Here is a 24,808-nt window from a genome sequence, read left to right on the forward strand (position 1 = left end):
CTTTGGGAGGCCTTGTTTGACCAACGAGCAAACTTAGAGCCAAGTGAATTTGTAAAGAACTTTGAGTTAGTGTTTGCACAGACAACCGCCACGACCCATCAACAATTGGCAAATGCGAAACATCTGGCAAAATCAGAGTCGCGGACATTAACCACGTCCATTGTTTTAAGGAGACATGCCTGGTTACGAGCGACCGGCCTGCAACCGGACATGAAGGACTGCATCGATAACTTACCTTTTGATGGAGACGGTCTCTTCCCGGACAAGATCGATGAGAATATGGAGCAGTGGAAGAAATCTAAGATCACAGCACGCTCCTTTACAAATCCACATTATTCTGCTTCTAAATACCAGCCGTATAACCACTACCAAAGAAAGACTTCTTATCGCCAACCTGACCGTAGGGACTACAAGTGCCCCTATCAACAATACAGTAACAAAAATCCTTATTACCCCAGGAACAAAATAGCCCAATCGGGCCATGCTAAAGGTGCACCACAAGCCAAGCAGCAGCTTTGATCTGCATCAGGGCCTGACTGCACACCACAGGGTGCCTCTTCTACGCAACTGCAACCTCAAATTAGAAACTCCAAAGAAAACCACCCCAAGGACCACCATCTCCTTGTGTTCAGCCAGGGAATCCATCAAACTGGCAAGCCATGCCAAAGATGGCTTATGACCAGCAAGGTCAACAACCTCCAGCCTCCATTAAAGTGCATTCGATGAAGGCGTATGCCACACTGGCTACACACCTGTCAGGCATTCACTTCAGTGATATCTCTGGGGCGGCTACCTGGCCATCTCATCAGACGTTTGTAAAGCACTACACCATAGATCTTCGGAATGCAGCCGCTGCGGAATTTAGACGGGCTGTCCTTAAACGAGTGCTACAGTGACTTGTGACACACACACACCTCTATCAGGGCAGCTCATAATTCACCCACTACTTATGAATGTTGGAACCACTTTCCAGATAAACAGGTTGCTTACCTGTAACAGATGATCTGGAAGTGGTTCCATACATTCATAAAACCCGCCCATCTGACCCCACAGCGTAACGACAAGCCACTGGACCACCAACACATAACGACAAAGCAAGTGTCAACACAACACGTCGGTCATCAAGAAACTGAGGGAAAAGACACTCAACCACCACTAGAGGGTACTGCAGTCACATGCAGGTGGCGGTTGCTGGCGTCGTGAGGAGCTAACGAATTCTGCCCAAAACTGATCTGCGCAGGCGCAGAACCCACTACTTGTGAATGTATGGAACCACTTTCCAGATCTTCAGGTTCCCTCCATATCCTGGGCTGGGCAAACCTCAGGTTCCATGTGTGAACCCAGCCTAAAACTCCTCTTGCTAAATACATTGCAAAGCAGCTGGGAGACTTACCTGAAGTCTGCGCCTTTTAGAGTTTTAAATACATTGTGTTCCCGGTTGTGACAGGGAATAATATTTCCATTCCACTTCAAGCTGTGGTCGGCTTCTATGCCTGGAACAAATCCTCTGCAGATGTTTTCTCCTCCCACTTCATCTAGAAACCCTACATCTGGGCTAGGCTAATAGAACAGAAACATGAGATTTCCAGCATTGTTTCTTGCTATCTAACTATACAGCTTCAGCTATATATTTTATAGAAATGGGTTTCAATCTAAACCTTAATATCAAGTACACTGGAGGTTATGCACCCTGAAGCTAGGAAACTTGCCTAAAACAACCTTTTAAAAAATTAGTTGAAGACTGATGTGTCAGTATTTTTCTAAATAAATAATAGGGGCCTTTATCTAAAACTGTGTCTAGACTGACATTTTGAATTCAATTCAAAATGAATTCAATTTATCAGTAGAACTGAGTAAACTATATTTGACTTCAAAATATTTTTGCAAAGCACATAATAAAATGACATCTTGCCACCGTGTAGCAAATGTGTGTTTAAGAATTGATAGGTCTGACATTTCTGAGCAATAGCTTTACCTGTAGCTTTAGGGACAATTTGGCTGGTTTATCCTTCAGAAGGCCCTGGAGGCGTGCTAGCTGGCAACTAGCTTTAGGACCACTGGCGATGAGCTCAGTTTCTAGGCAGCACCTATGAACTTTCAGTGCCGTATTGCAACGCACATCCTTTTCAGGCTCTTTTGTTCAGAAAGTTGTCCATTAAAATACATAGAACAGAATAAGATAAACATCAGTTGGGTTTTCTAATATACAATAACTTTCTTTTAGATAAACATTGCCAGTTATTAATTGTGAAGTCTTTTGTCTATGACGTTTTTCTATTATCTCTGTAAATACCATGCATTTCCTCTTACTTGCTGCTCTATAGGTTGATTTTGAGATCACACTAGACTTTTTCCAGCATCCTGGAACAGCAACAATGGGACAACACTTGTGCAGTCAATACCTTAACAGAGAATACAGTGCATGGTAATGCAGTATACAAGGTTCCACAGTGCTGCTGTTCCCATGTTTTGGTCCCTTAAATTTTAGTTTGCCTAAAAGCTTCCCTCCAAATCCATTGATCCCATTAGCTTAGGCAAGTATGTAGGAAAAGATGGAGTAAAAAAGTAATCTTTCAGAAAGCCTAATATGAGGAAATACATTTTACATACTGAAATGTTTATAGTGTGGGGGCACATCTCCTAAATTCTACCATCTGGCTTTGCAACCTTTGCATCAGAAAATGCAGCCGTTATTACAAGCTGCTGTAGAAAAACCAGTTTTTTACAAGATCAGCCACAAATCAAGCTGTACTGACCTCTTCCTATCTGTCATGACATGTTCAAGAATGAAGACACTCTTCAACTTTCAAGCACCAGCATGGGAGCCACACTCTTCCCCCAGTGCTACTATAATGTTTAAGGGCCTGCAGCCATGTTACCGCAGTGCTGCAGGACAAGCTCACAGAAAAAAAGTTCCCCTGCCATGTAAGGTGTAAAGAATACATGACTTCTAGAACCTAGTACCATAAATGGCAATTACTGATATTCTATGGCTGGCATGTTTTGTAATTGGATTATGTATAAGTAGGTTACATTAGCACCTGTATCTCATAAGAACAGCCCTGCTGGATCAGGCCCAAGGCCCATCTAGTCCAGCATCCTGTTTTGCACAGTGGCCCAGCAGATGCCGCTGGAAGCCACAGACAGGAGTTGAGGGCATGCCCGCTCTCCTGCCATTACTCTCCTGCAACTGGTACTCAGAGGCATCCTGCCTTTGAGGCTGGAGGTGGACAACAGCCCTCCAACACTATATATACTATATGCATGATGTGACTGTCATGTCAACATAAGCACCGTTTTTATTGTTATATGAGTTGCTGGTTACTCAAAATGTTTAAAGCAGCAACTCCGCTTACGTTGCTGATATACACTATATGCATAATGTGACTATCATGTCAACATTATTATTATTATTATTATTATTAATTTATTTATTTTACACACTCAGACAGGTGTTATTGACTGGTTTGTTTTATCCAGACATCGAGTCCTTCCCAAGGACCTGGGATGCCAGAATTTTATTGTCAATTGTTATAGATATCGTCGCAGAATATAGGCTGTTCCCAGTAAAGCTGCTTTTTGTAATTGGCTGAGGGTGATTTCTGTGGCCCCTATGGTGTTGAGGTGCTCTTCAAGGTCTTTTGGAACTGCACCCAGGGCACCAATTACCACTGGGATTATTTTGTTTTTTTCTGCCACAGCCTTTCAATTTCCATTTGTAGATCTTTGTATTTGGTGATTTTTTCTATTTCTTTTTCTTCTATTCTGCTATCCCCTGGTATTGCTATGTCGATTATTTTGACTTGTTTTTCTTTCTTCTCAACTACAGTTATATCTGGTGTATTGTGTGGCAGATGTTTGTCTGTTTGTAGTCGGAAGTCCCATAATATTTTTACATCTTCATTGTCTTCAACTTTTTCAATTTTATGGTCCCACCAATTTTTGGCTACAGGTAGCTTGTATTTTTTGCCGATGGTCCAGTGTATCATCCCTGCTACTTTGTCATGCCTTTGTTTGTAGTCAGTCTGTGCGATCTTTTTACAACAGCTGATTAGGTGGTCCACAGTTTCATCTGCTTCTTTACAAAGGCGGCACTTGCTGTTTGTTGTTGACTTTTCTACTTTTGCTCTTATTGCATTTGTTCTTAGTGCCTGTTCTTGTGCAGCCAGTATTAAACCCTCTGTTTCTTTCTTCAAGTTGCCATTCTTAAGCCATTGCCGGGTCTTGGTGATGTCTGATTTTCCACTTATATTGTGCAAATATTGACCATGCAGTGGCTTATTTTTCCATTTTTCTGCTCATTTCTTGACTTGTTCTTTCTTGTAGGCCTGCTTTGTTTCATTGGTGTTGAATAGTTTCTTGTTATTGACCATTTGAAGTGCATCTTCTTCACTGTCCTTGATATATTCTTCAAGGCCTCTTTTCTTCTTCTCTACTGTTTGATGGACTTGCAGCATTCCTCTTCCACCTGAGCTGCGAGGGAGGTATAGCCTATCGACATCACTGCGGGGGTGCAGAGCATGATTGATGGTCATGATTTTCCTGGTCTTACGATCTAGCGTCTCTAGCTCTGCCTGGGTCCAGTCTATTATTCCTGCAGTGTATCTGATAACAGGTATAGCCCAGGTGTTTATGGCTTGTATGGTGTTCCCACCATTGAGTTTGGACTTGAGGATTTTTCTAACTCTCCTGATGTATTCACTTCCAATTTTTCTTTTAACTTCAGTGTGTGCGATGTTATCAGCCTGGAGAATGCCCAAGTATTTGTAAGGTTCTTTCTCTTCCAGGTTCTTGATCTTGCTTCCATTGGGCAGTTCTATTCCTTCTGTTTTTGTTATTTTCCCTCTGTTCATTATTAATGCAGCACACTTGTCTAGTCCAAACTCCATTGCTACTGAATATTATTATTATTTCTTGTTTACACAGTCAGACAGGTGTTATTGACTGGTTTGTTTTATCCAGACATCGAGTCCTTCCCAAGGACCTGGGATGGCTGAATTTTATTGTCAATGTTGTTGCTGCTGTTATAGATATCGTCGCAGAATATAGGCTGTTGTTGTTGTTGTTGTTGTTACATTTATATCCCGCTCTTCCTCCAAGGAGCCCAGAGCGGTGTACTACATACTTGAGTTTCTCTTTCACAACAACCCAGTGAAGTAGGTTAGGCTGAGAGAGAAGTCACCCAGCTAGTTTTTTTTTTTTTTAATGGCTGAATGGAGATTTGAACTTGGGTCTCCCCGGTCCTAGTCCAGCTGTCTAACCACTACACCACGCTGGCTCCACAAGCCATAAGCTTTGTTTAAAGCAGCAACTCCACTTGAGGGGCTTCTTAAACAGAAGATCTAACAGCAACAGTTCATATGTGTGTGACTTTGGGCTTCTTTTCTGCAAACAAGAGTCCACATGAAACCCACTTTTGAAACTCAGGAGACTTTCTAAGGCAGTTTGTCATATGGCATTGTGGGAGGAGTGGCTACTGCACTTTCTTTTCAGGAAAGAGCTGAAAATTCTACTGAGCTTGCCCAGTCCCTGAGGCAGGGCACCTCAACAACTTTGGATCCTTACCACTGACTTCTTTTTTAACACCAGATTTGCAAGAATGGACTGTTTCATCAGAACCTAGAACTACAATAGACAAGTCGCAATTACCTTCTCTGGATGTATCAAGGACCACTATGGGCTCTGGTAGTTTTTTATATAGCTCAAAATCAACATTCCGCTTATCCCAGCTCCACCTGTCCCGGTCCAGCACTGGCTTTAGCTGGCTAGTATTAAGAAGGTTCTCTTGCCATTTCTAAATGAAAATTACAATCTTTTAGAAAGCAGAAAAGCTACCATGCTGAAAATAGCGTGTTAATCACACAGTAACATACTAGTTTGTCAAATACACTGTACTGAAATCCAAAGTAATTTGCAATAAGTAACCTTATGATGAATGGGGGATAGGCGGAATCAGCACTTCTGATCAATGCTAATTCTTGTCATAAGAACAGCCCTGTTGGATCAGGCCAAAGGCCTATCTAGTCCAGCATCCTGTTTCCCACAGTGGCCCACCAGATGCCTCCTAGAAGGCCACAGGCAAGAGGTGAGGGCCAGTGTTTCCTCTAACAGCAATTCCCATATGTTGTTGACTACAACTCCCAGAATCCCAAAGCAAAAGCCATTGCAGCTGGGGATTCTGGGAGTTGTAGTCAACAACATATGGGAATCCCTGTTAGCGGGAACACTGGTGAGGACATGCCCTCGCCTGTTGCTCCTCTGCAACTGGTATTCAGAGGCATCTTGCCTCTGAGGCCAGAAGTGGCCTATAGCCACCAAACTAGTATCCATTGATAGACCCATCCTTTGTGAATAGTGGTAATCACCTCCACATCCAAGCTAGTGGCCATTACCACATCCCATGGCAGAGAATTCAATTGATTGATTAATTGTGTGCTGTGTGAAAACGTACTTCCTTTTGTTGATCCTAATATGCCTGGTCTTCAGTTTCATGAAATGGAACTGGTTCTAGTGTTGTGAGAGAGGGAGAAAAATTTATCTCTCTTCACTCTCTCTATGCCATGCATAATTTTATACACCTCTATTATGTATCCCTGAACTCGTATATTTTCCAAACTTAAGAGCCCCAGATGCTGTAGCCTTGCCTCATAAGGAAGGTACTCCAGGCCCCTGATCATCTTGATTGCCTTCTTCTGTACCCTTTCCAGTTCTATAATGTCCTTCTTAAGATATGGTGACCAGCTGAGTCATCATATGGTCAGCTGAGACAATACTGTCAGAATACAATATACCACACTGCTAATCCTGAATGTGCAAGGGGACTTTGGGTTTAGATTTCTCTGACAGCAGCTACCTCTACCATATGATGAACACTTGTAAAACATGGGGGCTTGCTGTTTTAAGAGGAGAAATGGTTTTTAAAAACAGTGAACACTGGGTAGGCCCGAGCCCTCTGTTATGTCTAAAACAGCCCTCTGCATCCAAATTTGGGGCTACAGTAAGCATTAACAAACAACAGATGAATCAATTACTTTTCAACTCCTCTTTCAGCTTCTTGACTTGATTCGGAATAATAATAAAGCTCTGTCTCTAGGCACCAGTGCTCAGTGGCCTTCAGAGAGCAACAGGGACAAGGAGCATTTTTGAACTGTACTGTCAGAGTTTATGTTGTATACCAGTTGGATTCTGGGCCAACATTCCAAAAATGTACTGCTCAGCTGTCATCTTCAATGGCTCTACTAGCAATAATTTATAACATAGTACTTTAACACAAATGCCCCAACTGAGGATACACATGTGGACATAGGCTTCTATGTTTTCATTCATCAGCTGGATTAGGAATGGTTTGGTTAAAGAAAGTCTGCATATGCAATTTCCCTTCCCAGTCCAAGAACCAGAATGCATGCACACACAGAGCTCTAACTGCTAAAATCCTGCTGACTGCCTGTTGTGGGGTGAGGCTGGAATAAACATTGTTGAACTGGAGAAGGTACAGAAGAGGGCAACCAAGATGATCAGGGGCCTAGAGCACCTTTCTTATGAGGCAAGACTACAACACCTGGGGCTTTTTAGTTTAGAAAAAAGACGACTGTGGGGAGACATGATAGAGGTCTATAAAATCATGCATGGCGTGGAGAAAGTGGGGGGAGAGAGATTCTTTTCCCTCTCACACAACACTAGAACAAGGGGTCACTCCATGAAATTGATTGCCAGGAGGTCTAGGACCAACAAACGGAAGTACTTTTTCACACAACGCGTGATCCACTTGTGGAACTCTCTGCCACAGGATGTGGTGACAGCCAACAACCTGGATGGCTTTAAGAGGGGTTTGGATGACTTCATGGAGGGGAGGTCTATCAATGGCTACTAGTCAGAGGGCTGTGGGCCACCTCCGGCCTCAAGGGCAGGGTGCCTCTGAGTACCAGTTGCAGGGGAGTAATGGCAGGAGAGAGGGCACGCCCTCAACTCCTGCCTGTGGCTTCCAGCGGCATCTGGTGGGCCACTGTGCGAAACAGGATGCTGGACTAGATGGGCCTTGAACCTGATCCAGCAGGGCTGTTCTTATGTAAAGGTGGGGGGGACTAAACAAGCTAGATTCAGTCCCTCACACTCCCCCATTTTAAGAAGCAGGATTTTGGTTTTTGAAAAAGCTCTGTGCATGCTGTGTTGGGTTGAAGCCCACATGTCTAACACATTTTGTATATACAAAACCGGCATCTAAGCAGCCTGCAAAACAGGCTATATATAATTCCCCTTTCACAGATGAAAAATAGTCCAGACCCACTCTGCCGGTGAATTTTTCCTAAATAGCTCTTGAAGAGTGTGTGAGTGTGGGGTGGGGGTGGGGAGGGAAGAGCAGATACATTGCACAAAAATGTTGTGTGTCTTTTGTCATACATACAGATCTTTGGGAGTTATGGCACTCTGCTGCTTCCAGAAACATACATGTCTCCAAATAAGGCACTTGCAGGCTTGCACTTGCAATGTGCATATTAACTCCAAACTTTCAACAAAAAGACCTTTTTATTGCACAAAGAAAAACTAAACGTTGGTAAACATAAAACATTTGGGTGTGACACACCATCCTCAGTTAAGTAAAACAAATGAAAACCTCAGTTCCCCACTGTTAAATTCCTTAGATTGGATAACACACAGTCCCCTGACTGGTGGAGAGATAATGAGCATGGGGGGAGGGCGAGAGAAGCGAGGAAAGACCCAATTCTTCTCAGAGGCTAATAAACTTCATGGCATTGGCCAGTGCCTCCAGAGCATTAACGTCAGGTCTCAATTTCTCTATAAATTTTGCTTCTTTGTAGGTTCCTTTCAATCCCTAAAACAGATATTTTAGTAGGCACCATTTGGCCTTCATGCTTAATCCTCATATGACCAAGGTTTCATTCTCTTTGCACAATGCCTCATATCTGCAAAATGTTCTTTATATCTATCTTTCAATGACCTGCCAGATTCCCCAATATAGAATGAAGTGCAACTGAAGCATTTAATTTTCTATATTGTACCTTTCTTTCCACAGTTTCATTCCTCCTGTTTACAGGTTTCACAATCTTGTACATCGCATCTCCCATCATACAATCTAGAGTTAACTAACAATTGCTTAAGTGTCATCCATAAATCCATAGGACAAAACTTGCTCTCTGCTATATAGAACTTTCTTCCTTTTCTCTCCATTCCTCTTCCTTTCAGGGTAAGGATTCTTCAGTCAACTGGATACTTTTGCATTACCAAAATGCCTGTCAGCCTGTCAGAACTTATTATATTTCTGGTCAGCTCAGCTGCTATCTCATCTCTCTGGTGTGAAATACAGACAGCTATATTGTCTTGTCAGCCACTATTAAGCTGGATGGCTTTAAGTGGGGCTTAGACTCATTCTCCATGAATTTGTCTATCAGTGAGGTTGTTCACATGACCAGCCCTACGGGGGTAGGACAGGATTACCCCAGGTAGTGCTGGTCATGTGCAGAACTGGGATTGCGCCTGATCAAGACGCTCCACGCCTGGGTAGCCCTGCTTTCAAACTCGGGCTAGAAGTGAGGCAGGAGGACAAGCACGCACCTCCTACCTCCTATCCCTACTGAGGGTCTACTGGCATGTGTGAAGGCTCCTGAGTGCCGAGGTGTTGGCACCTCAATATTCGTAGGCCCTGGGGTATTTTCAGATCTATCACAGCACTTTTAGCAGCATTCCTGAAATCTATGCCTTTAGATATTAGTTATGTACATGCTGCATCCTTGCATTTCAAGGAATGAAGGAAGTGAGGAAAAGCTTGTGCCCAGGGTCCAAGTCTTTGTGCATGACAAATTTAACTACAAAAGGTCAAGATTTGCACTGAGTCTACACATTTAAAACAACATCCAAATTGGCCTTCTTTTACTCAATTGATTCACTAGCCAGCATGGCATGCTGTGGTTGCAGCCGTGTTGGACTTTGGTGGTGGATCACACTCTCACATTCATACAACTTCCTCACAAGATTGTTAAGATAAAACACCACTCTGAATAGATTACAGATGTGTCTCATAAGTCAGTGGAAAGATAAAGCTCAGTTACCTCAGTTAGCTCCAACTGCCGTGCCTCATCAGGCATACGAGGATGCATGTTACATTCTACACTGCTCTTGAATCCAGGAAATACAAATCCTTTTGATGACAGCCACATTTCCTTGGATTGCTCAATGGATTTCTTCAGGGCAATATCTTCATCCACTGGGTCAAACATGCCTGATAGATATTGGTGATTATGAGCAAACCTCTTTTCTGGCTCCTGAAGAAGATAAATGTTATGAAATACTCCTGTATCTATTATCCTCTAGAGTTCACCATAGGTCTTTTAATTTAATAACTAAGATGTATGGTTACCCCTATATATTCTATAGCAATACACGGGCGCAGATTCAGAAATGTCTGAGAGGCATAGGAACCAATGACATGTAAAACAGTGTGTGGCAGCCTTTATGGATTGTACAGAACTACCCACCACTGCTGTTTTTCTTCATCTCAGGGATCCTGCAGAGTTGTTGGGGAATCACAGAATTTGAGAGCTGGAAGGGGCCTTGGAGGTCTTCTACTCCACCCCCTACTCAGTGCAGAAAACTGCCACAGCATCCCTGACAGATGGCCATCCAAGATAAGGAGAGTTAACATTAGGAAATTCTTCCCAACATCTAGCCTATATCTGCTTCCTTGATATTTGAAACCACTGGTTCTTAGTCCTGCCTTCAGAAGCAACACAGAAAAAGTCCACTCCTCCTCCTGTGAGACAGCCCTTCAGACATCTGAAGATGGCTATCACAACCCGCTTAGTCTTATCCAGGCTAAATGGACCCAGTTCTTTTAAATTGTCCTCACAGGACTTGATTTCCAGACCTTTCACCATCATCGATGCCCTCCTCTGAACCAATTCCTGTTTATCAATAACTTGCCTAAAGTGTGACACACAGAACTGAATTCAATATTTTCCCCTGCTAACTTGGCAAAGAGGCACCTTTTAATGTGGTGATTCTCTTTATTTAGCAAGGGGAGAGTAACTGGCCCTATCCATCCCCAGCACAGTACTTCCAGTGACTGTTGCTGGTGTCTGTCTTATGTTTCTTTTTAGATTGTGAGCCCTTTGGGGACAGGGATCCATTTTGTTTATCTTATGTATTTGTGATTTCTCTGTGTGAACCACCCTGAGCCATTTTTGGAAGGAAAATCGATAGAAATTGAATAAATAAAAAATAAAAATATTCCAAATGTGGTCTGACCAATGCTTAACTCAGTGGAACACTTCTCATCATCTAGACACTAGGCTTCCATTAATGCAGCCTAAGATTACATGATGGGGTGTGTGTGTGTGTGTCTGTGTGTGTGTGCGTACGTCTGTGCGTTAGCGGCTACACCAAACTGCTTGCTTGTGTTCAATTTGAGATCTACGAAGACACTCAGATCTTATTCACATGTACTGTGGTCAACCTAGGTCTGTCCCATCCTATACTTGTGCATTTTATTTTTTCTTACCCAAATGCAAACTTTACATGTGTGGAACTTCATTTTGTTGGTTTCGAGCTTGTCCAGCTGAATATTGATTCTGTCTTTTAAGGTGACAGCTATCCCCCTCAACTTTGTATCATCTGCACGTCCTTCCTCCAATGCGTGCACATGTCCTTTTTGCTTCTCAGCTGTTCAGAGAGCTTTCAGTGTATCCACATTGGTTTTTTAGTTTTTTCTCAGGTTTCCTTCTCATGAGATTTATTTGCAATTGTGCTTTCAGTATCTTGCTTTTCAGAATCTCGCATAGGATTTCTAGTCATAGAAATTGCCTAATTTCCCCCCGAGTTCATGGAAATCAGCTTTCCTGAAGTCAAGGGTGTCCAGCTTCCTGCAGTTTCCCTCCTCTTGATATTCTGAATTTCAAGATGACAAGGTCACTTTCCCCCCATCGTTTCCCCCACTTTTTCCTCATCAACCAGTTCTTCCCTGTTGATAAGACTAAGTCCAGGTTACCCAATCACCTTTTTCCTTCTATTTTCTAAAAGCAAGTTGAAAACTTGCTTGAAGTTTTCAAGCAAGGCAGATCAAGATTTTATTATACCTCCCACTTCTAGCCGAGTTATTCAAGCAGATGTCAGGATAGTTGACATCTTTTATTTCTACTACCACCTTGAAAGCTTGGAAATCAGAGTAAGGGGAGTATTGTCCAAGTCTTTTGCTTGGCCAGGTTGTCTATAGTAAGCTCCCATTATGACATCATTGTTTTTATTTTTACCTAGATACTTTTGACTGAGCTTCCATCTCAAATTCATGGATTTCTGTACAGATGTATACATTCTTTAAAATAATGCAATTCCCCCTCTCTTCCTGCTGAGTCTATTCCTTTTGAACAAGCTACACTGTTTAAGTGCTATAATTCAATGATGAGTCGCATCCCATCAAGTTTGTTGATACCTACCAGATCACATTTGCCTTCCCATGTCAGAATTTCAAGTATTACTTGTTTGTTTTCAATTCTCTAGTGTATAGACATCAGAGACTATGGGTACCACCATCTATTTAATCCCTGCTGTAGCTTCTAGCAAATTGGTGGTTGCCTCCTCCACCATAATTGGCTACTAATTTGGATGGCTTTAAGAGGGATTTAGATAACTTCATGGAGGAGAGGTCTATTGACAGCTACTAGTCTGAGGGCTATAGGGCACCTCCAGCTTTAGAGGCAGGATGCCTCTGAATACCTGTTGCAGGGGACTAACAGCCTGTAGGCTCCCAGTGGCATCTGGTGGGCCACTGTGTGAAACAGGATGCTGGACTACATGGGTCTTGGGCCTGATCCAGCAGGGCTGTTCTTATGTTCTGTTCATTCTGCTTTTATCTTTGTCACATTTTCAAATCCCTAGCTATTGCTTTATAATTGGTTCTGATCTTTTGTCTCTCTTCCCCACAGGATTCTATTTAAAGCCCTTTTGATGAAGTTGTTGAAGTTCTGGCCAAACATATTCTTCCCAGTCCTTATGATACACAATCCATCTAGGTCTAGGAGTCATTCATATTGGTGGAAGAGGCTGTGGTCCGAGATCACAGACCTCTCTTGATGATGCCATCTTTGTAGTTAACTATTTACTTCCAGGATCCTACTTCCTCTTCTTATAGTCTTGATCTTTCACATGAAGGATAGATGAATATACCACTTGTGCCCTCGGCTCCTTCAGTTTCACATCGTGTCTAGTAATATCTGAGAACCATTTCAGACCCATTCATTCCCATGACATCAGTACAAAATGGTAGTGGTTGGTATGTTAGAGTCCTGGCAACCTCTCCATCATATCCTGGATGAGTGAAAAAGGTAGACAACACACCTCCTTTGAGTACTATCATTCTGCACACCATCCTCCCATCCATAGGGGATTGAGTGCTTTTAACCATGGTATGTGGAGCGGGATGACAAACCTTGACTAGGTAGCCATGGATGTTATGGAGAGTGCAGGGAGGATGCTCCATATGAAGAGCTTCATAACCCCTGCTAACTTGGCAAAGAGGCACCTTTTAACATGGTGATTCTCTTTATTGAGCAGGGGGAGAGTAACTGGCCCTATCCACCCCCAGCACAGTACTTCTAGTGACTGTTGCTGGTGTCTATCTTATGTTTCTTTTTAGATTGTGAGCCCTTTGGGGACAGGGATCCATCTTATTTATTATTTCTTTGTGTAAACCGCCCTGAGCCATTTTTGGAAGGGCGGTATAGAAATCGAATAAAATAATAATAATAATAATAATAATAATGGCTGCTCAGCTCCAGTGGCACTGAATGCCTTCCGATTCTCCTGGTCCTGTGTGTCACATGCTTCCATGTGCATATCTCTTTTGATGGGTTTTCATATTTCATGGAAACGTTCTCCTCTTGTCTTTCCTGGAGAGCTTCTTCTTTTCTGTTCAGGAATTATTCAGTCTTCCCTGATAAATTGCAGTGTAGGGCCCTTCACCTTCTCTTCCATTAGCTAGCAGTTGGAAGCAGATGTTGCTCAAATTCTCTTCAGATAGGAAAACAAACATAGCACATGCACTGCAGGTAACCACACCACCACACTTCCCTGTATGTTGTTTGCAGCTTCTGAATGCTTGGTGTTCCTCTCCTGTAAACTTCCCCAATAAACTACCATGCAAAATTCCCTTATTACATGATAAGGCTGGTGCTCCTATTGAAACCATATGCAATCTGTAGGATATAGGCTAGACAGTTGACCATTTGGTCTTCAGTGCTCTCTCCCACAATGCAGGGCCCAATCAGTTTTTCAGTTTTCCAGGGACCTGAGGGCAGTGAAGCAGGCTGGGAGATGGCTAGAATGCAGGTGGCAGAAAACTTGGTGAGAATCTGACCAAACAAAAAGGAAAGAGCTCAGACATAACACATCATTGTGTCTGCAAAATGTGGTACTTTTCAAATTGATTTGGGACTTGTTGCAGTATGCCACCCTGTGGGCCAGATAAGAGCCCTGCTACAGATTTGTGAAGCACTTTAGAAATAAAATTATTCAGATCCACAGCAACTAGGAAGCTATTCTGCAGGTCAGTCAATAGAAGTCTCCAGTGCACCATCTGGTCTTGTGTTGTGAGTTGAGTTTTAGCTATTGTAGGTTGATGGCAAGGACAAAGTGCTCTGAGGAGTGCTGCCTACTGAATGCCTATTGCCCCTTGTGGCTTATTACATCTAGCAGGAGACTGACCAGCTGGGTCCAGGAGATGATAAATGTCTTGCTAATGCAGGAAGTGGTCCCAAGTGCCTTGAGGGAGGCAGATGCAGGGCTACCTGAATACATTCTTGTTGTAGCACTAATGAAGAACATACAACATCTCGAACCATCCAGTACTCCATGTTAATTATGTAGGTTCATAACATTGCCTATAGCTGGAAAGAGGGTCCACCTTTTCCTAATGGGACTTATTTCTAGAAAGGGAGCAGTCATGGCAAACATGAATTGGTCAGACCAGCAAATGTTAGGAGGAGATGTGGTAAGTAATATCATTGTAAGCTAAGTGCACGTGGACTAAGTGTAAATATGCTGTAACAATTGTGTATACCTCCCTTATATAAGCCTTAGAGCTCTCCAAAATTAACCCTAAATCTCTGGGATATTGGCTGAAAAGAGGAACAACAAAGTTTGAAAATGTAGTCCTGTACATGGAAGAGTCTGGAACGAATAGACAATATGAGCAGTCAGCAGCTTCCAGCAACCACCACATATGAAGACAACTGCTTGCATTAGCCCTCATAGATGTGTCAGTCACCTGCATTTTCTCAGATGTTTTTGGCCAGTTAGTAAGTACTAAATTAGGAACCATGTGTATCTCCAAGAATGTCCTTTAGTTTGGCTTATGCCCCCAACTGCCATTTTTTCAAGCAACAGATTTGGGTCCTAGAAAACATATGGGTCCTGGCAACATATGAGTAGACCCCCAACCAGGAGGCTACAAGAAGCCTCCCAGGCTTCGCCCCCGCCCAAATCCTGGGACTTCCAGGGGCCAAGCAGCCCCGATCCTCGCAGCCACCACCTGCTCCATGACGGAGCCGGTAGTCGTGTGGGTGGCCGATCCGGTTTCCCAGGGCTGGGGGTTTTGATTGTTTGCAGGAAGAGCACGCCAAGCCCACTCTCCTCGCCAAACTGTCTGACATTTCACATGGGTCGTGTGAAGCACCTCACTCACACCCACCAGAAGGCTTTAAATGTCAGTTCTATGGGCTTCTCTGCTGGAACAGTGGCTCTAAAGACCAGGCTGTGTGTCAAAATTTGAGATTTCATGTGTTGTCAGGGAGAGGCAAAGTGGAATCTTTTCAGTCCTGCATCTACACAGCTCTTATATGATGGGTGTACATTAGAACAAGGCAGACTCAAGTCTGCAGATGATAAAGAACTGTAAGTGTGACGCACTAGTGTCATGCAGTACAGCTGCTTTCTTACCTGTGCCATCTTCTCACGAAGCAGCTTCTTTGCAATTTCTGCAGAATTCAAGCTCTGAGAACTATAGTTGAAGACAGATTTGAAATCGGAAGGGAAAGCCCTGATGGTTTTAGCAGCCTTTCTTCTAATCATCTTGCTGAGCAGGTCCACATTCACAATATTAGCCTGAAAGAAAAGTTAACTTGTGAAATTCCTTTGTCCAGAAGGGCAATGATTTGTTGGTAGAGCTTTTCCCATAGGCTGCCAGCTGCCAACCACTTTTCTGTGGAATCAACAGCTTGTTCTTCTTCACCATTTCCCAAAAAAACAGGTTGCTTACCTGTAACTGATGATCTGGAGGTGATCCGTTGTATTCATATGAATGGGTTCTGCGCCTGTTCAGGGACCTTGCGGACCGATTAGCTAGCTCCTCGTGATGCCCCCAACTGCCATGCACGAGCCCGTGCTCCCAATATCCCTTGCAGTTGGGGCGTGATCTACTCAGTTTCTGGTGGACCGTCAGTTGCTTCCATGACGATCTTCATGAGCTCTGTCCTGCCCTTCAGTCCTGCTCTTAACTTGCAGGGAGGTTTGGGCGGGTTTTATGAATACAACGGATCACCTCCAGAGCATCAGTTACAGGTAAGCAACCTGTTTATCTGGATCGTGATCTGTTGCATTAATATGAATGGGTGATTAGCCAGCTGAGGCCCTGGTGGAGGGTTTGCATGCTATTAATTTAGGGCAGGATGCGTTTTAGCACTCCCCGCCCAAACTTTCCTTCTGACGTTTGGTGTAAATCTATCACATAATGTTGTATGAAGGGTTGGCCTGAAGACCAGGTTGCAGTTTTGCAGATCTCTGCCATCGAAACCCCTGCTAAATCAGCCGCCGATGAAGCATAAGCTCTAGTGGCATGTGCTCTAATGGTTCCTGGCAGGGTGCTCCCTTGAGTAGTATAGGGAAGCTTAATGGCTTGAACAATCCACTGGGCCAACCTCTGTCTAGAAGCAGGTCTTCCCTTAGCATTTCCTTTATACAGGACGAATAGTTTACTTGTGCTTCGTATTTGTTTTGTAGCTTCTAAGTAGTATAGAAGTGCTCTCCGGACATCCAGAGAATGCATAGCCCTCTATAGATCTGATTCTGGGCTTTGAAAAAAGGTTGGCAGTGTTATATCTGCAATGATGTGAAAATCTGTCGTCACCTTTGGTCGGAAACGTGGGTCTAAGCGTAGCAAAACTTTGTGCAGGAAAAACTGTGCGTATGGGCGATCCGCTCTTAAGGCCGCAAGTTCGCTTACCCACCACGCTGTAGTGATAGTGATTAAGAAGGCAGTTTTTAGAGTCTTTAAACGTAGGCTCGCCATAGCCATAGGTTCGAAAGGTTGGCGTAGCAAAGCCTGCAGCACTAACTTCAAGTCTCATTGCTGCTGTGGCTTCCGTACTGGTGGAAACAAGTTGTTCAGGCCCTTGATGAACCTTTTGCAATGAGGATGGGAAAAAACCGTAACACCTCCCCATCTGCCATGCTCTGAAGAGATAGCTACCAAATATACTTTCAAAGAAGCATTAGCTAGGCCCCCCATCTTCAACGTTGTCATATATAACAGTATTTGTTCAACAGTAGCTCTTTTTGGGGGGGAAACCTTTTCTCTTGGCATATGATTTAAAATGCCTCCATTTGCTACCGTAATTTAGTCGTGTGGATTGTTTTCTATTATTCAACAGTATTTTTCTCAATAATCTATGTGCCACGCCATCAGTTTCAGCGTCCCTAACTGTGGGTGTTGAATTGTGCTGTGACTCTGTGTTAGTAAGTCCAGGTGATTTGGTAATCTCCGGTACACCTTCCTCGACAGATGCAACACTGTCGGAAACCACTGTTGCCTGGGCCACCATGGTGTTATCAAGATGCCCCTTGTGGCATCTCTCAGCATTTGCAAGACCACCCTCGTTATCAGTGGTTGTGGAGGAAATAGATAAAACAGGCTCCTGGTCCACCTGAATTGAAACGCATCCCCTAGTGAACTTTCGCCAACTCCTGCACGCGAACAATATCTTTGACATTTTTTGTTTGCAGCAGTCGCAAACAGATCCACATCTGGCCAGCCCCAGTCTTTGAACAGGGTCTCCAGAAAAATCCTGCCTAACTCCCATTCATGGTGTTGATTGTGAAGCAACGTTCGACTGAGGCCATCTGCCTGAACATTGTCTGTCCCTTTTATATGCAACACCGTCGGGGTTATACCCCGAATTAGGCACCATTTCCAGATTTGCTGGCTTAGTAGGCAAAGTTTCCTTGACACAGTTCCTCCCTGCTTGTTCAGGTACGCCATCGCCGTGGTGTTGTCCAAGTGAATTTGAACCACTTTCCCTTGTATCATTGGCTGGAATGCCTTTAGAGTTAAAAACACAGCAAGAAGCTCTAGATAATTTATGTGCATCTCTTGTTGGTGAACAATCCACCTTCCTTGAATCTGATGGTGTTGACAATGTGCGCCCCAGCCTCTTAGGGAGGCATCCGTAGTTACAGCACATGTGGGGGTGAGCGGTTGGAACGGTGCTCCCAAACACAAGTTGGTAGGAACCGTCCATCAGTCCAATGCCTTTAATACTATCTGTGGTAGTGTTAGCCATTTCTGTTGACTGTCATGTTTTGGACGGAAGTTCTTGAGATACCACATTTGAAGCGTGCACATGTACAGATGCGTGTTGCGCACCGTCGCACTGCATGACGCCATGAGACCAAGTAACCTCTGAACTAACACGGCCGGGTGCCTCAGTTGTCTTCTGAACAAACAAATCAGTTCCTTGATCTGCAGAAACCTGGACTCTGGTAGATACGCCCTTTTCTCTAGCATATCCAGTTCCGCTCCTATGTAACTCACTCGTCTCTGGGGTTCCAACTTTGATTTTTTTAAAGTTCACCATGATTCCCAAATCGTGTAGGAGACGGAGCACATAGTGGATTTGCGAAAACAACTCCTCCCTTTTGTCGCTGACCAGAAGCCAGTCGTCCAAAAAAGGATAAACTATGATTCCACTTGTTCTTAGGTATGCCATGACTGCTGCCATCACCTTGGTGAAAACTCGAGGCGCTGTGGACAGCCCGAATGGCAAAACCACATACTGGTATGCTGTATCTCCTACAGTGCACCTTAGGTATTCGTGATGCTTGTCGCGTATGGCTATATGGAAGTACGCATCTTTCAGGTCCAGGGTCACAGCCCACTCTTCCTGAACTAGTAGGTGGCGAATTCCCTGAAGTGCAATCATCCTGAACTTCCTAGTGTCCACATAACAGTTCAAATTTCTCAGATCCATAATCACTCTTATACCCCCGTCCTTCTTGGGGATTTGAAAGTACCGGGAGTAAAACCCCTTCATCCTGTCCATCCACTTCACCTGAACAATTGCCCGCTTTTCCAACAACACTTGCACTTTGTCCATCAGTATCTGGGTCAGCCTGGTATACTTTACTCCCTGAAAGAGTTCATAACTTTGCCACCCTATCGCATAGCCAGATCTTATAATCTTCAAAACCCACTGATCTGATGTTATGTTGTGCCATGCTTGGGCATGGCTTGCCAGCTTGATGGACGTGCTGACACACACAAGACCGGTGTTTGGGGTCTTGGGCACTATAGCTTGTGTTTGTGGAATCTCGAGCGGTTGAAGTGGATGGACCTGCCCATCAAAGAGACTGCTTCGGCTGGTCTTTGCCTTGCCTCTGTCCTTTTTGACGCTGGGTATAGGGTTTGTTGCGTTGGAAAGGCTTATATTGTCTCCTATAATCCCTCCTATCCTGTCTATATGAAGAACGCCCTTGTTGTTGCCTCCCATATGTTCGGTTACATGATGGTTGGCTCCCTGTAGCAGCCATAAACGCCTTTGCCGTGAATTTTGATTGTTTCCAAGATTGCATGGTTGCATCTGTAGTCTCGGCAAAAAGCCCCTTCCCATTAAAAGGCAAGTGTTCCACCCTATCACGCATTTCTTGTTGTAAATTCATGGAACGAATCCATGTGTGGCGTCACAGGGTCACTGCTGTTGTCATTGCGCGAGACTCTGTCTCTGCTGCATGCTTGAATGTGCTTAACAGGTGCCTAGTAACAACCATAGTTTTCTCATAAGTTCCCTTAAAATTCTCCTGAAATTCCTCTGGCGACATTGTCGCAGAGTCTTGAAAAAGTACATCCCATAAGTGATGTCCATAATGTGTTAAACAGGCAGAATAGTTAGCTACAAGCCGACCCACGCACAGAGGATCTGTGCGTTTTTTGGGGCCGGCAACCTCTCTCCCCCCCACCCCAGTCTCCGGCCGGGCCGCTGCTGCCTCCTAGCCTGGACTCCTCACCAGGCCGGATCCACCGCCTCTCTCCCCCCGCCCAAGTCTCGGGCCGGCCGAGTGCCGCCACCGCGGCCAGGCCCACCGCTGCCTGGCATCCGGGCCTGCCGCCGCCGGCCTCCGCGTTCGGGCCGGGCCCGCCGCCGGCAACCTCTCTCCCCCACGCCCCAGTCTCCAGCCGGGCCGCCACCGGCCTCCGCATTCGGGCCGGGCCTGCCGCCGCCGGCCTCCGCGGCCAGGCCCACCACCGGCCTGGCCTCCATGGGCCACTTCTGTCCTCCACCACAGACGCGCCTCAGCCAATCAGGTGTGTCCCTCCGCTCCGCTGCCCAGCCAATCAGCTGGATTGCCGGGATGCATCCCCACAGAGGCACGTCTACGGGGATTAAATATATAGATCTTAATAGCCAAACTCGACGTGGCATAGATTTTCCGGCCCAAGACGTCCAGCTTTCTGCCTTCCTTATTTGGTGTAGAAAGGCGCTGTCCGCCTTTCGCAGAGGCACATTCAGTTACTAAGGAGTTCGGTATCGGATGCTTCAACAAGTAGACATTGTCTTCCTCCTGCACACGATATAGTCCCTCAAGTTTGCGAGAGGTAGCTGTTGAAGTTTGCAACACTTCCTAGGCAGTCTGTGCTGCCTTCGTTATTGCAGGCAGCATAGGCAAGGATACCGGATGGGCAACTTTAGCCCTTGCCACCACATTATATACTGGGTCTTTTAAATCCAACTCTGGCTGCTTCAATTCGAGGCCTAGGGCCTCCGCCATCTCCCATATTTGGATGTGGTAAGCCTTTAGCTCTTCAGTTGGTGATACTGAAGTAGTCGGGGGCACATCAACTGGAAGCTCTGGGTCCAAAGGTCCTTCCAGGATTGTAGGCTCGTCATCAGTATCTGTTGTATCAGAGGAATCGGCATCTCCTGAATCTGAGACTTCAATCGGTGCAACTGATGTGTTCTGCCCATGTACCACCGAATGTGTTGTTGGTCTGGGTCCTAAGGGCACAGACATAGATGTCTTCGAATGATCTTGTCTAGCCTCTACTTCAGACAAGTGTGAAGGAGCCTGGGCTGGCACAGTCCTTGCTTGAGCAACCCTGCCAGGTTCTTGTTGCAGCAGCGGCTGCACCAGACCTGCCTGCTATTGAGCTTTCCACATTTTATAGTCTGCATAATCCACTGGGTATACCACCGGTGGGGCATGTGAAAAACCACATAAATGTGCTGACGAAGAGCATAAATGTGCTGACGGGCGAATAAATAGCGGAGACTGCCCAGTCAATGTTGCCCTATCAGTCATTGCCTTCTGGAAATGTACAGGGCTTGTGGCTGCTGACACCAAATGTATAGGTCTCGGTAACAACAGCTGTTGAGTCGGTGACATTGAAGGAGTCTTCGGCACCAGTTGGATAGTAGGCGTCCTAGGTACCGATAAGTGTCCGGTGCCGAGCCCAATCTCGACACCCGAGAATCCATGAAAAGTCGATCCTGTTGGCGTGTTATCCATCGAATCTAGGAGAGCCAGCAAGTCAGTCCTAGCTTTAGCAGTTGCTGATATTTCTTTCTCCGCAGCATCTTCTCCAAAATCAAGATAGTCCTCTGTCTTGGAGTCATGGCAGGAGACACAAGTGGGGTATGCGCGGGCGTAAGCCCCATTGCTCCACAACGCTGCTGCACTTCCTTCGATCCAGAAGAATCAGAAATCCTATATGCTGAAGTGTCTTCAATTCCCGACACCGTGCTGGGCATCGGTATCGACACCAACTCAGTCGCTTTATGTGTCGTAACATCCGGTATCGACGGCATGATCATCGAGTTCAACACCATCGACCCTGACGGCACTGACAAGTTTGGGCTCTCTATCGATATCGTGGCCCACGGTGTCAAAGTGTCTGACATCGTAGTGTCCCAGTCCTCAAAGTCCGATTGCAATGCCGTCGGCGATGGAGTCCCGCTATGAACTCGAGTCTTTTTTTACTTTTTCCTTGGCGGTGAAGTTTCAGGCTCATCCTCAGTCGAGGATTTGCGCTTATGATGTTTGTGTCAGTAGGGCTTCTTCTCAAACACCTCAGGCTGCTTGAATTCATGTGCCTTGGCGGCTTTCGACTGCTGTTTAGCAGAGTCCGCCACAGGAACACTTGAGCTTGGCTTCGAAGTGCCCAATGTCGAAGGGCACGGCATTGAGGGACACGGCATCGAGGATTCGACCTCAAATCTCGACATCGAAGCCAAGGGTCTCGGTGTTGGCGGGTGCAGAGCGTCATCATAAAGGGCTGTCCGCAACTTTAGCACTCGATTTTTTAGCGTTTGCTTCAAAAAAGATGAGCAGATGGTACACTTTGCCGGGTTATGCTGCTCCCCCAAACACAACAAGGAAGAGTCATGTGTATCAGTTGAGGGCAACTTTGCTTTGCATTCTGAGCAGCGTTTAAAAGTTGTTTTCGGCTTGTCCTTGGCAGACATAGTATCAGACATCACTCGTGGGTCAGTGGAAATAATCGGTTTTTTACTTGTTGTGTTAGGAGTGTCCTTAGCCAGTTCCTTTAAACGGTCCAAAGTTCTGTTCGTAGTTCCTATTCTGTTCTGAGTCTTTTCCAAATAATCCAACAATATCTGAGGACCTATCTAGTCCGAGGTGTAGACGCAACGGTGGTCTAACAGAAACTGAGTAGATCACGTCCCAACTGCAAGGGGTATTGGGAGCACGGGCTCATGCATGGCAGTTGGGGGTGTCACGAGGAGCTAGCTAATTGGTCCATGAGGTCCCTGCGCAGGCACAGAACCCATTCATATGAATGCAATGGATCACGATCCAAATCAAAAAGTTTCTTTCATGGACATTTTTATTCTAGCAATAAGTAGCTAGACCTCTAAGACAGTATCTACAACCGTGCTGGCATTTGCAATGAGCACCTCACTGTGTTCAAGAAGATGTCTGCCTGGTCTGTGTCTGTGTCACAGAGATGGCAACTTTCACAGAAGATTCCTTCCCTATACGAATTGACGTTTTAGCCTGCAGTTCTGCTGCCATTATACTGAAACAAGCAGAAGTAAGCATTGTTTACACTGAGAAATTTCTGAAAGAAACTTTCTACACTCAGAAGCATTTCTAATGTGAAAACTGGACTGTTGAGTTAACACGAGGCAGATCATTAAGACTACCAGGATGGCTCACATTAAGAGTCCACTCGAATAGTCAGAACAACACTTGATGCTCTCATATGCTTGTGCTGCTTTAAAACAGAAAATTCACTATCTGAGTCTTTTCCTAATGCATAAGATTTTTACATGCCAGAATAGTTTTATGTGGAACTGCTTTCAACTCCACAATACCCCCCATTATGCATGCTGAGGTAGAAAGGGCTCACAAGAGGACTATGGGAAAGTAAAGTGTGCCGTTGAGTTGGTGTTGACTCCTGGTGACCACAGAGCAATGTGGTTGTCTTTGGTAGACTACAGGAGGGGTTTACCATTGCCATCTCCCATGCAGTATGAGATTATGCCTTTCAACATCTTCCTATATCGCTGCTGCCTGATATAGGTGTTTCCCATAGTCTGGGAAACATACCAGCAGGGTATGTATGTTCAAACCAGCAACCTCTGGCTTTCTAGTCAAGTCATTTCCCCACTGTGTCACTGTATTGGAAATGGGCATCTCTGAATCAGCTTTTACACAACTCCTGAGCACTCACCTGTATATAGTCTTCTGGTAGTTGACTTTCCATTTCCCTTTTTCTGAGGACATACTCTTCATTGTGGTTATCCAAACGGAAGTGCTTATCTTGTTTCATGTGAATATACTTGGGTGGAACCTTGTATATGTGTGAGATCTCTGGGCACTGCTGAAGGAGCAGCTCATCCATAGTCAAGGGAAGCCCAAACTCTTGGCTCAACATCATGATCATTTCTGCAGAGGGCAGCAGATCATAATGGACTACATCTCTTAACTTTGTACTGCGGCAAATATAATCCAGCCTGCAGAACAAAGCATGGGGGAAAAACAGGCTGGCTATGCATTGTCAGAAAAACTAACATTTTCTTTTGAACAAGTGAAATAAAAACTGGTAAATATATTCAGTCAATTAGGGATGTGCCTTGTCTGGAGCAGTCCGGACCGGCACCGAAGGGGGGCCTTTCTTTTAGGGCGGGGAGGGCTTACTTACCCCTCCCGCCTCTTTGCCCCCTCCAGGGCCCGTATTTTACTGTGTAATTGGGGCGCTGGAAACCAGCCACCCCCGCCGCCCCCCTGCGTGCGGATTAGGGCCAAAAGTAAACTACTGCCGCCGTCGCCCGCTCTCCCTTCCTCCCAGCCGCCCGCCCGAGTCCTCACCACATGTTTTTCCAAAAAAGAGAGGAGCTCGCGAACAGAGCTCCTCTCTCGGCAAAGTCTCGGCTCCAACTGGGGCCTTGGGCGCGCGCGCCACAAAGGATGACTGGGAGTTCCGCCGGAGGCCCGGTCTACCCGCTGGCAGGGGAAGAGGCCAGGTAGACCGGGCCTTCAGCGATCAGAGGCCCTTCCTCTGAATGACCACATA

At 45.1% G+C, this 24,808-nt stretch overlaps 1 protein-coding gene across 3 annotated transcripts in view; it reads right to left on the reverse strand.

The window, feature by feature from the left end:
* Positions 1-24,808, reverse strand: part of CFAP92 (cilia and flagella associated protein 92 (putative)) — a 99,319-nt gene that overhangs the window by 7,543 nt on the left and 66,968 nt on the right. For 2 of the 3 annotated variants that reach the window (XM_053294370.1, XM_053294372.1), the window contains 6 exons: positions 23,966-24,248; positions 15,943-16,107; positions 10,065-10,277; positions 5,650-5,794; positions 1,976-2,133; positions 1,394-1,560 (listed from right to left, as the gene is read on the reverse strand). In XM_053294370.1, the coding sequence (XP_053150345.1) occupies positions 1,394-1,560; positions 1,976-2,133; positions 5,650-5,794; positions 10,065-10,277; positions 15,943-16,107; positions 23,966-24,248 (1,131 nt within the window). The remainder of the gene's footprint in view (positions 1-1,393; positions 1,561-1,975; positions 2,134-5,649; positions 5,795-10,064; positions 10,278-15,942; positions 16,108-23,965; positions 24,249-24,808) is intronic. The other variant, XR_008315818.1, reaches the window with a different exon arrangement.

This window comes from Hemicordylus capensis, chromosome 2, assembly GCF_027244095.1.
Source record: "Hemicordylus capensis ecotype Gifberg chromosome 2, rHemCap1.1.pri, whole genome shotgun sequence".
In the NCBI taxonomy this organism is placed as follows: Eukaryota; Metazoa; Chordata; class Lepidosauria; order Squamata; family Cordylidae; genus Hemicordylus; species Hemicordylus capensis.